This window comes from Xyrauchen texanus, chromosome 35, assembly GCF_025860055.1.
Source record: "Xyrauchen texanus isolate HMW12.3.18 chromosome 35, RBS_HiC_50CHRs, whole genome shotgun sequence".
Taxonomy (NCBI): domain Eukaryota; kingdom Metazoa; phylum Chordata; class Actinopteri; order Cypriniformes; family Catostomidae; genus Xyrauchen; species Xyrauchen texanus.
The window spans coordinates 30,927,491-30,941,745 of NC_068310.1; the positions used below are offsets into that span (position 1 = coordinate 30,927,491).

At 42.4% G+C, this 14,255-nt stretch overlaps 1 protein-coding gene across 1 annotated transcript in view; it reads left to right on the forward strand.

The window, feature by feature from the left end:
- LOC127629282 (plexin-A1-like) overlaps positions 1–14,255 on the forward strand; it is a 267,994-nt gene that overhangs the window by 128,553 nt on the left and 125,186 nt on the right. Inside the window, exon 4 of the mRNA XM_052106444.1 lies at positions 13,953–14,084. Coding sequence (XP_051962404.1) covers positions 13,953–14,084 — 132 coding nt within the window. The remainder of the gene's footprint in view (positions 1–13,952; positions 14,085–14,255) is intronic.

Sequence of the window (14,255 nt, forward strand, 5' to 3'; positions counted from 1 at the left end):
AAAGTATGTGAGAAGTGAGATCAAAATTACCTTGCTTGCTTCTTTCTGCCATTTCACCTCAGTGCGAGAAAAACATGCATCGCTTCTTCTGTACGGAAAACGAGCAATTTTAATTGGTCGTCAATTCACTGTGAGTCTGTGTATCGTAGCAACGAGCACAAGACTGTGCTGTTATGAATCCAGTGGGAAAATAGATCACGTGTATTGTTTATATATTTCGTGTGTGTATGTCTCTATGTGATAGAATTATTATTTGATGCAAATAATTCTAGCCGGCTCAGCCAAACTTTATCAGATGGCGGCTCAATTTGGCTTACGAAATTATTGGCTGGCGGCAGCTGAAATTCTAAATGGCGCAAATGGCGGCGCCTGGCGGCGGCTTCGGGGTCTAGTCCAGGGTGTCCCCCGCCTTTCGCCCAATGTTAGCTGGGATAGGCTCCAGCCCCCCGCGACCCTGTACACAGGATAAGCGGTTGATGATGGATGGATGGATGGTTGTACACTAATATGTATTCAAGGTGCAAGGAAACTTGATGGTTGCACCACTTGACACACTTGACATTTTCTTGACATTATTGCTTTTTATGAACATTCTTGTGCATACATACCATAATATATTCTTTTTTTTTTTATAGAAAATGCTGTAAATACCCCCCCTAAAAAAAAGAAGCCAACATGGACACAAATATTCCATTTAAAAATAATTGATGCATGTGTTTAAAGTTTTTCACATATTTGTCAACTCGGACAACATTACCTTTTCAATGACCCGTTTTGATGCTATATTGTGTCACGCCTTGTTAGGACACCTTTGTGTGCTGAACACAGGTTTGAATCTGGCTTGCGACATTTCCTAATCCCAATCCCCTCTCCTCTCCCAATCGTTCTACTATTTGTTATGTGGAATTTGCTGCTACTATCTGCATCAATAAATGTGTCAAATAGTCTGAAAATGAAATCAAATTAAATGCTAAGAAAGCATATATTAACATCTATACTAATGTGTGTAAAGCTGGCGAGAAACCCCGCATTATCACTTAAACAATGCAGTCGCGACTTGATGAAGTTGTGGCATTTGCGCTCACAAATTAGTTGTTTGGAACCCCCATTTAGAATTCCGCGATGATGTATAGGCAGTCACAATCTTCAGTTAAAGGAATAATCGCCGGAGGCTTCCCTAATGACTATTGGTATAGTGGTGCTAAGCTCCATAGCGTCCCATTTATTCGCTATTTTTGTCAGCGGTTTACTCTTGTCAAGAGGTTTAGAATGTATGAGAAGTGGCCTGGCAGTTCCATCGTGTGGAGCTTGTGACAAATGGAGATGACTTCGGAGTTGCTTTCATACTCACTGCAGGGCAAACTCCCATTTTTTCCACCTAGTTTTAACCGCACAGTCTGTCTTGCTTGACTGCTGGTGTGTGTCTGTTGTGTCAAGAGAACCTGAAGGAGGGCAGTCTGAGAGAGAAAGATAGAGAGAGAGAGGGAGAGGATGGCAGAAAGACGATAAGTAGGAAAATAGAAATGAAATTCGTTGCAATGCTCTGAGGAGCCTCCGATCCCAGAGCCAAATCAGATATTGCTGGGGAAGTTGAACGAACCGGTACGGTGGCAAGCTGGAATGGGCCTGAGCTGCTATCTATTGCACCAACTGTCATAATGAAACATTTTTGACTTGGGTTGTGAAAACAGGAGCTTTGGGGCAACTGTCTTGAGACCTTTCTGATTGTCTCGTACTCCCTCCGCAAGAGAGCTTTCAAGTTTAGAGGCCTGCCTAGTACTCAATACCCATGAGGTGATCTTGTTTTCCTCATAAAAACCCATCTGGGAAGATGAGTATATTTTGTCTGTAGAGCACAACAAAATTCTCCCTCGATGTTCTGTCCTCCAAGTATCTTTGTGACTTTTGGATTCTGACCTGATGGCTCTAATACATGAGTTGTTTTTGCAGCTCCAGATCTACCAGGAAGAGGATTAGGACAGCAGGACAGTTGAGCTGCAATTAATTAGTGTGTCTAGCTCTGTGTTAAGCATCTGATTTACAATGGTTTGATTATTAAAGCGGGTATGAAGATCCCCTGAAAATACAGACTTATTCACAAAAAAATGATTGGTTGTTAAAGCCTTGGCCAAGCTTAAGAATTTAAAGGAATAGTTCACACAAAATGAAAATTATAAATAAATGATTAGTAAATGAGTAAATGATGACATACATTTTTGGGTGAACTATCCCTTAAAGAATAGCCACTTCATCAATTTGATGAAAAACAAAAGTGGACTTATTAATCTGAAACAACAACAACTGTTCAAATAATCAAAAGCAGATAACTTCACAGACGTGCTTTAAGGTTTCCATCTAGTGAGCTTGTTTCAGGTTGTTTAACTCCATTTGAAGACTTGAAGTTAAACAAATCAAAAATAAAGGAAACTAAATTAATTTCTCTGAACATCATCTTGATTTAAATCTACTTACTTTCATTCAAATTTGAATGGCAATTTAGTAGCCAACACAATTCAAATTCATGAAATGAATTGGAATTTAAAAACATTCTCAATTTAATTTTAAAATGGTGCATCATTTGGTTGTAGTACTGTCCCTATCAATAAAAATGGAATAAATAAATAAATACTTAGCAACAGTATTAGTATAGCCAAAATGACCTATTCGTTACACATATTTTTATCTGCAATATTGAGCCTGTTTGCAATTTCCAGTGCATAAGCTGTGTCTGCATGCCCCAAGGGTGCTCCTCAAGCCTCTTCTTCCAGGCTTGGTTGGTTTACTGGGTTCTTCTTTGGGGACCAGCTGGGACGGACAGTAGTGGCAGCATGTTGGGCCAGTGTAGGCCCAGTGTGGGACTTCCATCTCATTAATTAACCAGTGATTGCACCCGATCAGATGCAGATCTTAACTTCAAGGGCTGCATATCAAAGGCGGGAATCTGGCAGCTGCTTTATTATTCACATGGAGACCTAGTTATGTCAAGAGCATGCAAGTGGAGCTTGTAGCAGTGGCGGGGGTGAGTGGAGGAGGACATGCTCTACTCATGGAGAGCCTGAAAGATTAAAAAGGGTGGAGGCTGAGACATGCCTTCCGCTCTCCGGGGACTCAGCATTGACTCCCTCTCTTCCTTTATTATTTTCCCCCTTTCTCTCGTGCTCACCGTCTCTTCCCTTATCACATAGTTGCTGAGATGCGATGTAGTGCACTATAGCAGAAAGACTGAACAGATGCAACATTGATCTGTGGTGTCTCCAGCTAGATTATAATAGTCAAGGTGGGAAATAACACCCATTAGATATACAGTTTATAGTGGATGGATAGGTAGATGGATAGATAGATACTGTGGATGGATGGATGGATGGACGGATGGACGGACAGATACATAGATATAATCACCATCCACTATGTCTGGTGGCAGAAAAAGTTCACTTCTGAGCGGTTTTGTAGTGCTGGTTTATTCAACCTTGAAAAGCATTTTAAAAACCCAGCCCAGTTCTTTAATGGCGGAACCCACCAGGGACTGGGCACTGGGACCCCAGGAGCTGCACAGTGGCGTGCCATCATCGTGCCCACTGGGACTGTCTGTCCAAGCCTGCTCTTGGCTCACTTCCTGTGGCGACAGCAGCAGCATGGCAGAGAAAGATGATTAATTTCACTACGTAATCTGTCATGCTGATCAAGCCCAAAGAGTTTCTGTGTACCAGGTTCTGTTCTTGCCGGCAAGACGCAGACTGTGAAGTCAGCAGGTGCCATGTGACACCTTGGATGCCCTCCAGAAAAGGGTCAAAGAGACAGGCTGGATACACTCTCGCTAAGCGGCTCTTCCTGCAAAACCATGTTCTGAAGACCTTTGGAGGGTGCAAGAACATTGTGAGGGTGTACATTGATCGTGAGCGATAGAGGTACACCTAATTTAAAGACCCCATGAAAATATTTGTTTTGTGCCTTTTAGTCCAAATGTACTAGCTTTGGAGTTATACTGTATATTATTTTGTACTCCTAAACATTGCCAAAATTAACTTTGAGCAGACAGCAGTATTTTAAATTTGCCATCTTTCTCTTTTGGGAAAACAGCAAACAGATTGATTACTCATGACTGAACACATTTTTGTCCAGTCATGTGCTCTCTAGAATGAGTTTATCCCTCCCCCAAAATGACCTACAACCAATTAGCAAGTAGCAAACCATGATTTGTGGCTGTGACGTAACTAAAACCTAAATTAACTTAAGTTGTAACAACTATTAAAAAAGGGATGAGCCCTTTTTTATATTCAGCCCAAACTTCCTTGTTCAATGCATCAACATAGAAAAAAACTGTGCTCGTCAAAGGATTTTCATGGGGTATTTAATGTATAAAATGTATCCAAACTCAATCAGCAATTATACCTTTTTCCCTAGATTTGTGAAAAATGCTTTAAAAACATTTCACTCTACAATATTAGTGTTATGTATGACCTTGTCTTGTTTTACCGTTGCCCCTTTGTTTTCCATTTTTGTCCCTTTTGTTATTCCATAGTTTTCACTTTTGTCCCTTTTGTAGCTCCACAGTCTTCTTGTTAGCGTTCGTGTTTTCTGTCATTGTTTTCACCTGTCCTCATTAGTTTTCCATTTGCTTCTGTTTGTCATCTCGTTATCTTGTTTTGAGTTCTGTTTGTTCATTGGCCCCTTTGTCCCTTGTTCATGTATTTATACCCCGGTTTTTGGTTCGGTCCTTGTCTATCGTTGAATGTTTGTTAATGTAGTTAGCCTGGTCTGTGTTCCCTGCCCTAGTTCTCTGTTCATGTTTATTTCCCCATTGAGGGGTTTCTTTTGTGCTTTGTTTATAATAAAGAAAGCTGCATTTGGATCCTCAACCTTCGTCTGCCTTCGTTGTCTGCAATTCGTGACAGAGCGATAGACCAGAACAATGGATCCAGCAGTTCTGCGAGCAAGCTGCCGTCTGCTCAGCCTTAGGCAGGGAAACCGTCTGGTGGAGGACCACAGCCGCGATTTCCTCGCGATTGCGAGTGCCACCGAATTCCCTGACTCCGACCTGGTGGTGTTTTTTCAGGCCAACCTGGATTGTGCGCTCCAGGAGCGATTACCACTGTCGACGCGTGGCTGGACGCTCCTCGAGTTCATTGAAGAGACTCTGGTGGTCTGCGCTTCACCGTTCACTGTGGGCGTCATCGAGGAGAACCCTGCCACTCCTCCCACAGTGGTAACCCTCCATTCGCCCGTGGTTCGTCCCTTCACGCCTGCCTTGGTCAGCGAGCCAGCGCGGCCTTCTTCATCTGCCCGGAGGAGGGAGAGAAGACGGGCTTCCGCCTTCTGGCCCATGCCTGCCCCGGTCTTTGAGCCCGTGCCCACGCCTGCCCCGATCTTCAAGCCTGTGCCCACGCCTGCCCCGGTCTTCGAGCCTGTGCCCACGCCTGCCCCGGTCTTCGAGCCTGTGCCCAAGCCTTCCACGGTGAGCGAGCCAGCGCCCACGCCTGTCACGGTGAGCGAGCCTGCGCCTACGCATGTCACTGTGAGCGAGCCTGCGCCAACGCATGTCACTGTGAGCGAGCCTGAGTCCTCGTCAGCCACGGTGAGCGAGCCTGAGCCCTCGACCGTCCCCGAGCCAGGGCCTGTAGCCTCAAATGTCAATGAGCCAGTGCCGATAGCCTCAGATATCCGTGTGCCAGCGCCTGTAGCCTCGACCGTCCCTGAGCCAGTGCCTGTAGCCTCGACCGTCCCTGAGCCAGCGCCTGTAGCCTCGACCGTCCCTGAGCCAGCGCCTGTAGCCTCGACCGTCCCTGAGCCAGCGCCTGTAGCCTCGACCGTCCCTGAGCCAGCGTCTGTAGCCATGACCGTCCAAGCGCCAACGCCTCACGAGCTTTCCAGAGCTCCGCTTCTCGAGCTTTACAGGGCTCCGCCTCCCGAGCTTTCCAGGGCTCCGCCTTCCGAGCTTTCCAGGGCTCCGCCTTCCGAGCTTTCCAGGACTCCGCCTTCAGAGCTTTCCAGAGCTCCGCCTTCCGAGCTTTCCAGAGCTTCACCTACCGAGTCTTCCAGGGCTCCTCTCGAGCTGCCCAGAGCTCCGCCTCTCGAGCTTCCCAGAGCTCCGCCGCCCGAGCCTCCTACAGCTCCGCCTCCAGAACCTCACGAGCCTCCTACGGCTCCGCCACCAGAGCCTCCTGATCTTCCTGCCTGCTCTCGTGCCCCCCCCCCGGTCTGCCCGTCTGCTCCTGGTGTTTTTCTTTTTTTTGTTTTTTTTTTTTGTTTCTTTTATTTTGGATTGTCTGGGATCCGATCCTTTGAGGGGGGGGGCTATGTTATGTATGACCTTGTCTTGTTTTACCGTTGCCCCTTTGTTTTCCATTTTTGTCCCTTTTGTTATTCCATAGTTTTCACTTTTGTCCCTTTTGTAGCTCCACAGTCTTCTTGTTAGCGTTCGTGTTTTCTGTCATTGTTTTCACCTGTCCTCATTAGTTAGCCATTTGCTTCTGTTTGTCATCTCGTTATCTTGTTTTGAGTTCTGTTTGTTCATTGGCCCCTTTGTCCCTTGTTCATGTATTTATACCCCGGTTTTTGGTTCAGTCCTTGTCTATCATTGAATGTTTGTTAATGTAGTTAGCCTGGTCTGTGTTCCCTGCCCTAGTTCTCTGTTCATGTTTATTTCCCCATTGAGGGTTTTCCTTTGTGTTTTGTTTATAATAAAAAAGCTGCATTTGGATCCTCAACCTTCGTCTGCCTTCGTTGTCTGCAATTCGTGACAATTAGAGCGTTTAATTGTGGCTGAATGACTAAGTGAGGGTGATGTGGAAAAAAACATTGAGAATAGTGGCCTGGAGATCAAACTCTCCTGATACCTCTACCAATAGGAGGATATAGAATCTGCATAATGTGGAATACCCTGCATGCTTTCAATCCTGCATTTCAACTCAGCATCCTTTATTGATTCTTCTCTGCCGCGTTGCTGTCAAGTCGCGAAACGGCAGAAAGCGACCTCATGGCCGGCACATTATCTGTGGCTGAGAGGGCAATAATGAAATTGGTTTCAGGCTCATCTGGAAAGTGCCCTCCTGTTTGATTGAATTAGCCAAATGTCTCTGCTCCTCTTCAATGCTAGAGTAAAATGATTTTCAACAACAGAGTTGATGGGTCGCCACAGTTCCTAGCTGAGAAATGCTGGGGTTTCGTGACAACTCCTGTCAGTCAGCGAGTGCACTTACATGCAAAACAATTCACTGATACCTATCAAAAATCAGCTCAGAAGACACGGCAACGCAGCACTGCAAAAAGTATTTTTCTTTTAGTATTTTTGTTTTATCTGAAGACTCATAATACAAGATACATTTAATTGACCCTTTGCTAAGCCCCACCTTAAAAACGCTTCTGTCCAATCCTGTCTTAGCAACTGTTGCTCTGTTGCCATTACTCAGACACATGTTTGCTATTTTCCAATGATAGCCTATGGAAGTAATCCTGGCCATCCTTAGGGTGGTGCAACCGGTGCGGTCACACTAGGGCCCGCGGTGATCGGTCCTCCCACCCCCCGGTGCTGCTGGTGCAGCAAACACTTAAAACCGCATCTTCACTGAAATCTCCCATTCATTCCAATAGGGAGTTCTGTTGAGCTTTTCAGAATGAGCAACAGTAACCAAGGGGGGGCGGGGGGCGGAGCTTAGAGAAAGGTCAATTGTGAAGATAATAAGTCTTGTTTAACATCATTTTGTGAATTTTATTCTTAAAACAATAATATAATGAGACTGGGTTAAGAAATTTATAAATATTGCTTTTACATGACCATGCATTTTTTCCCCGGATTATTAAGAATAGTCAATATAAGAAGCTTTTGCATGTAAATGCATTTGGTCACTCGACCAAATCTCAGATAATATTTCCTGGCCTGCGAAAGACACCCATCCCCTTTGAGGCTTATATAACATAGATCAACCAGCTCTTTAATATCTAGTGCTGTTTATAATTGTCTCGACTGTTGATCCTGTTGATGTCTTGAGGTCACATACAAATTCAGACGTTTTTTACGGAGATTTTGACGAGATTGAAAAGGCCAGACCTGTTTCAATTTGCTCTGAACTCGTCAAGACTGACCCTTCAATGAACCCTGGTCCACCTTAATTATTGTTCATCCATATACCAGCATTAAGGAAGGCTGCAGGGCTCTGTTTCTTAATTTATAGGTCTCTATTTCAATTTAGTGCACTCATTATATACAGAGAGGGATGGCTACAATAGGAGGCTAGAGGCAGGTACGTCTGTCCTAAGAGGACAGGAATTATTCTGCCATAATTGCACCATAAACATGAGAGATAATGTAAGGAGCAAGCATCAATCATATTCATCTAAAATGATGGTTTGTGATTTTACATTTGTATTTGGTATGAAGGATGCAAGTGCAACAAATAGAAACTCATTGTATAGGATATTTGGCTGTCTTTAGTTTTCCTTGGTAAAGTGTAGATTATTGCAGAAACAACTATAAGTAAGCCATGTGTTGGTTGACTTCATGAAGAGTGTAATACTTTCCAACTTATGCTCAACCAGTGGCTTGGTTTTTTGGCGGGGATCGTTGATTTTACAAATAATGTGGCTTGGGATGTGCATTGGGATTCAGCAGCAGACTGTATGGGGAATTGAATTTGTTTTTTTGTTTGTTCCCCATTCTATCTCTCTTGACACCTGGCTATGTGAGGCAGGGAGGCCAAAGATGCTGAGGATTTTTCTGGCTCCTCGTCCTCCTTCCTGTTAAGGCAAATGTGGACCATCTGCCAAGAATCTGCTATTTGAGTAGTCATTGCATAATTACGTCTATCTGCAAAGCTCTGAAAATGGGTGACTTTTGCTCAGCCTTTAACAAACCCCTAACCCTAATTATTTGGCTTGCAACTTATTTTGAAACATTCCTAAATTATACCTCAAATCGTGCAGCTTGTTGACGAAAAGTGTGACATTACTATTCTAAGCAATCCGACTTAAGATGTTTGCCCAGTGGAAGATCAAACAGACAAAAATCCCCTAAGAATTGCATTGAAGGTGGGGCCTGAAATATATCTAAGGACCAGAATATCATTGAGAATCTGCAGTTGACTCTTTTTAGTTGGGCAACCACATAAGTTTCATACTATGGAGAAACTGCAACACGAGCAACCAGGGCAAAAAAACTAAACATTGTTTATCGTCACGCATTGTCAGACATTGTTTGTAAAACTGCATGGATAAAGGGGAAGATCCTTACTTTCTCTCAGCTCGTGTCCCACTGCAGAAATTTGGCATCTCTTGGAAAGGATTCCAAAAGGACTGGCTGACAGAGAGGATGTGCAGTCCTTGAGCTGTTATCTGCCACTACTTCATAATGAGCCTCATCCCATGGGAGAAGTGCTCAATGAAGTGATGGAGACAAAGACAGTCAATAGACTCTAACTCCCAGACTGCTTTGCAATCACATCACCCTCTGCTATCCACCCTCTGCTATCCACTGGGTAAATGACTCATGTGCCTTTTGTTTATATAATTTTTTTAGTTTACCTAAAAATGAAAAACTGTCAACATTTACTAGATCTTATTTTTTTCCAAATATAAACCCATATAATTTACTTTTATGAAAAACAAACTTTCTGAAGAACGTCCACACTGCTCTCTTCCCTACATTGAAAGTAGATGGTGACCAGTGGCTTCCAGAAAGGACAAAAAGTACCAAAAATGTAGTCCATACGATTCATTCGCTGTAGGGCTGGGATAAATGATTATTTTTTAAATGATTAATCTAGCGATTTATTTTTTCGATGCATCGATTTATCACGATTAATTTTTTCAGTCCGATTCGATTTCGATTTGATTAATCGACTTGTGACAACACCGGTAATACCGGTTTCATCGGGGGTGGGGGTGTATAAAATGTAAAAAAAAAAAAACATTTGCCGGGAGTTTGATTGACTGGCGATCTGATCAATCAATCATAATGCGCCATTTTTGTCCGACAAAGTAGTCAGGAGAGAGAAGATTAACATCGGTGGATTTGAATTTGAATAATGGATTGTAGGCTACTGTACTGACATCTTTCCGCGGTTAAAACAACAATCCTTCTGATGTAGGCTACATTCATGTTTAGCCTATTTGATGCTATAAATTAACCAAGGAAAAGATGATCGGTTCACGAGCAGCTTTAACTGAGGCAATCTGTCACGACACATTAAAGAGCAACAAAATAGTAGGCCTATTTATGGTTTAATTTTCTTTGAATGACCAAATTTGAAAGTTGAGACTTTATTAAATGTTACCTGCTTAGTCCTGTCTGTCAGCGCGTTGTCAGTGTCCTCTATGTATTTTTCACGACATTCATAGCTATAAGCTTATTATTAATGCTATAAGCGAAAACTTTAGGTGTTGACAACGTATTATAGCCTACTCCAACATCGAGTGCAAAGTGGGGAGTTGAAAAAAACTTACGGCGCTCTGTCATCTGCAGCTGCTCCCGGGTGGCGCCTCTTCAGATGCTGGTGCATTGCCGTGGTGCTAGAATGGAAGGCCATCTCCATTTTGCAAAGACGACATATCACGAAATTGTTTCCTTTTAAATTAAAGAATTCCCATACTTTAGAGGAACGAGTGCATGCCGCCTTGCACTTCTGATAGTCTGAGGAGCCACTCGTGTTGCTACTACTCGCCGGCGCTGCCATCTTTGTTTTGGGTCCGACGAATCGACGCGCATATTTTGCGTCGACCTATTTTTTGCGTCGACATCGACGCGTTGTCCCAGCCCTAATTCACTGTATTCCAATTCTTCTGAAGCCATGTTATAGCTTTGTGTGAGGAACAAATGGAAAATTTTGCCTTGAAAATCTTGCTCAACTGCCATGGTCACCATTCGATTTCATTGTATGAAAAAGAGCAAATTGAACATTCTGCTATAAATAACTAATTAGTGAGAGGCTTCCAAAATCATGTGGGTGAGTATATGAAGACACAATTCATTTTTATGGGTGAAATATTCCTTTAGTGTGCTATTTGAACTCAAGTCATATCGCACAGCTTTAAGCTTTACTTAAAAAAAAACTGCCGATTAAGTTAACTGCTACCTCTATTTCCAGAATTTCAAAGATGTAATTTTAGTAGTTCTCTTGATCCACTGCAGGGTTTGACCCAAATAGGCTATAGGCCATGTAAACCTCTTCGAGGGAAACAAAACAGCATTACCAGCACTTGCGGTTTCATAAGTGGGTCGTATTGTGCTACTCTGGTGTAATCTAGTGCTGCAGGCTCTCTCTTCATTAGCAATGGGGTGGTGTCAGAGGGCCCAGGTAATACGCTCCCATGGTGCTCGGAGAAGGGGATGGTCATTAATCAGTGGGACACGGCACCAAAGCCGAGCACATCATTAGGCCCTGAAACACGAAAGGATGCAAGGGTCACACTCCCCTGACCATGCATCAATAAGGCTAGGGAGGTGGACTTAAAAGAAGGAGGGTACAGCTCTGGTTGATGCTTGGGAATGGCCTGAGAAAGCAGAAAGTTCCATTTGTTTACCGAAGGTTGAGGCTGATGTTCTTTCCTATAAGCATCATTGTGAAGGCTACAGTTAAATGGTTGTATTATGTAATGTGGAGAAACACTGACTGCTGTGAAGATGCAGACAGGGAATAGAATATGGAGCCCAAATGTGGCCCTGAGGAACTCATCATCCCCTGAACACATAAATTCAGACCATGAGGGATAGTGAGAGAGCATTCATTCTTGTATAGAAAGAGCATAAATCCCCTGGCCTCCAGCATTTGAAAACCATTAATAATATGCTATACATTTTGTATGTGTCCGTAAAAGGAACTACTATATATTGTTTTGTGTTGCTGACATAACCTTACTGAATAAACCAAGTCATACCAGCCTCAAGTGGTCCAATTGGTCAACCAATTTAAGCTGTGTTTTGAAATATGGTTAACAAGCTCAAGCAGGTCCTTTTTATATAAGTTGGTCTACCAGAACAAACCAGGTTGAGCAAGACCTCTCCAAGTGGTAGTCCAACTGATCAACCATCTCCACCAGTTTGGACCATGATCTAATGACCATTAATGTCCAGCTTTGATGTGCTTTAACCATTTAAACTAATTTGGTTTGGCGCATGTTATAACCATTATTTACCAGCTTCGACCTGCTTAAATAATCTAAAGTAGTTTTTGACTTCAAATGATCATTAATGACTAGCTTTAACCATCTAAAACAATCTAAACCAGGACATTTTAAAGATGTATGCATAGTTCCGTACAGTTCTGCCACTAGTGGGTGCAAAAAACCAAAAAAAACTGTCATCACTTCGCAGCCATATGTGTGACAAAGTTCAAATTAAATACTTATCTTCTTTGGTTGAAGTGCTAACATATTCTTAAAAAATTTGAAATCAACAAATATCAAATTTCAGGACCTAATAACTCATATTGGGAAGGGCCAATTGGTATGAAACTTACGAGACAGAAGAAGGGTGTCTACATGAAGTGGTATAACACGGCCACACGGTGGCGCTATTATTAGCTAATTCATGTTTTTGATAATATCTCCAGAACTGTATAGGCTAGAACAATTTTAAATCTTTTCTAAATCCACCAGGGTCCCTAAATCATACGGTTACTTGAATTTCCATTTCCGCAACAAATGTTTTCTATGATCTAAAACCTTTTTCGAACTCATCCTAGACCATTTGTCCGATTCGCACAAAACTTGGTATACATCATCTTTAGACCCTCCTGACAAAAAGATGTTCAAAGAATTTTGATATGTCAAATTGTTCCAAAGATATAAACAAATGCCTGTATCAAAAATGTGTACACATGGACAAGAGAACACTCTGAAGTAACATGCCAAGTTTCCTTCATTTTTTAGACTAGTGGGCGCTATATCTTAAACAAAATCTATTTTTTACAACTGTGCTCAAAGCAGTTACATTTTCACACTGAAATAGCTGTGTCCACAGGATCTTTTCTGTCAAATTGTATTATTTTGGTCATCTCGCCATACTTGCTTGGCCCATTATAATCACCACTTGCGGCTATATTTGTAAGCTTATATTGATTAAAATCTTGATTCACTCATTAATCCCTGTAGTAGCGAGTTAATGACTGCATACGTTCAGATTTCTTACAGCTTAATTCTGAACCTCTGCGTTCCACATTCAGACCCTTATGTTTTGTAACACTGAACCTCTGAGATAGGTGTTTCCTCTCCTTGGCTAATCACAGAGTCTCTGGCTCCCTATTTTCACACATTAATGTTATCTGACCGATCAAGTATGATTAAATATTTTATAACAGTTTCTTATGAGGCATTTATCTTCATACAAATATATTTTATTAACAGTGAATCTTAATGGAGTCAGATTTATCTTAATGGAGTCAGATTTATAACTGAATCAAAGCACACCGTCCTTCAACTGCTCTTCGTTCCGATCATTGGTTCAAAATAGCAGCGTAGGGCTTCCATCCTTACAGACCTAATGACCATTCATAACCAGCTTCAACCTGCTTAATTCATCTAAAAATGTTGGACCATCTAATGACCAGCTTCAACCAACTAAAACCATCTAAACCAGTTTGGACCATCTAATGACCATTAATGAATAGCTTCGACCAGCTAAAACCATCTAAACCAGTTTGAACCATCTAATAACCAACTAAAAAGCATATAAAACCATTTATCTTCAGAAGCTTGTATTAGCTGGATTTGGTTTGTAAGGGAAAAGTAATTTGGACGAGTGTTTTGTTGAGTGTGTCTGTTTGGGTCGGGGGCATATGTTAAGTTGTCTCCTTATAAACCATGCAGATATTGACTACTGGTGTGCACAGATTTACAGATCTCAGATTTGTTTATTTACTCTCCATTACAGCAGTCTTCTTGATGTCTCTCCTTCCACCTGCCATATCATACACTATTTCATTGCCGATATTAACCATATACTGTACCCTCTTTGTATGTTTCAGATCTTGGTGAACTCTATTAGCCAGCCTGCACTGCTGTATGAGAATGTGGTGGTGAGCGAAGGAAACACAATTCTGAGGGACATGCTCTTCAGCCCAGACCACCAATACATCTACACACTCACAGATAAAGAGGTAAGACTTTAGGGAGTATACTGTTTGACAGTGATGGTCGACAGGTTTTATTTGTCTGGAAAGTTCTAAAGGAGCCCTACGGACATTCAGTTTGGTTTGGTTTGGTCACGCATCTGATTCCATATAGACTCCAAAGACAGAAGAAACCACACAGTAAATGAAAGTCCAATT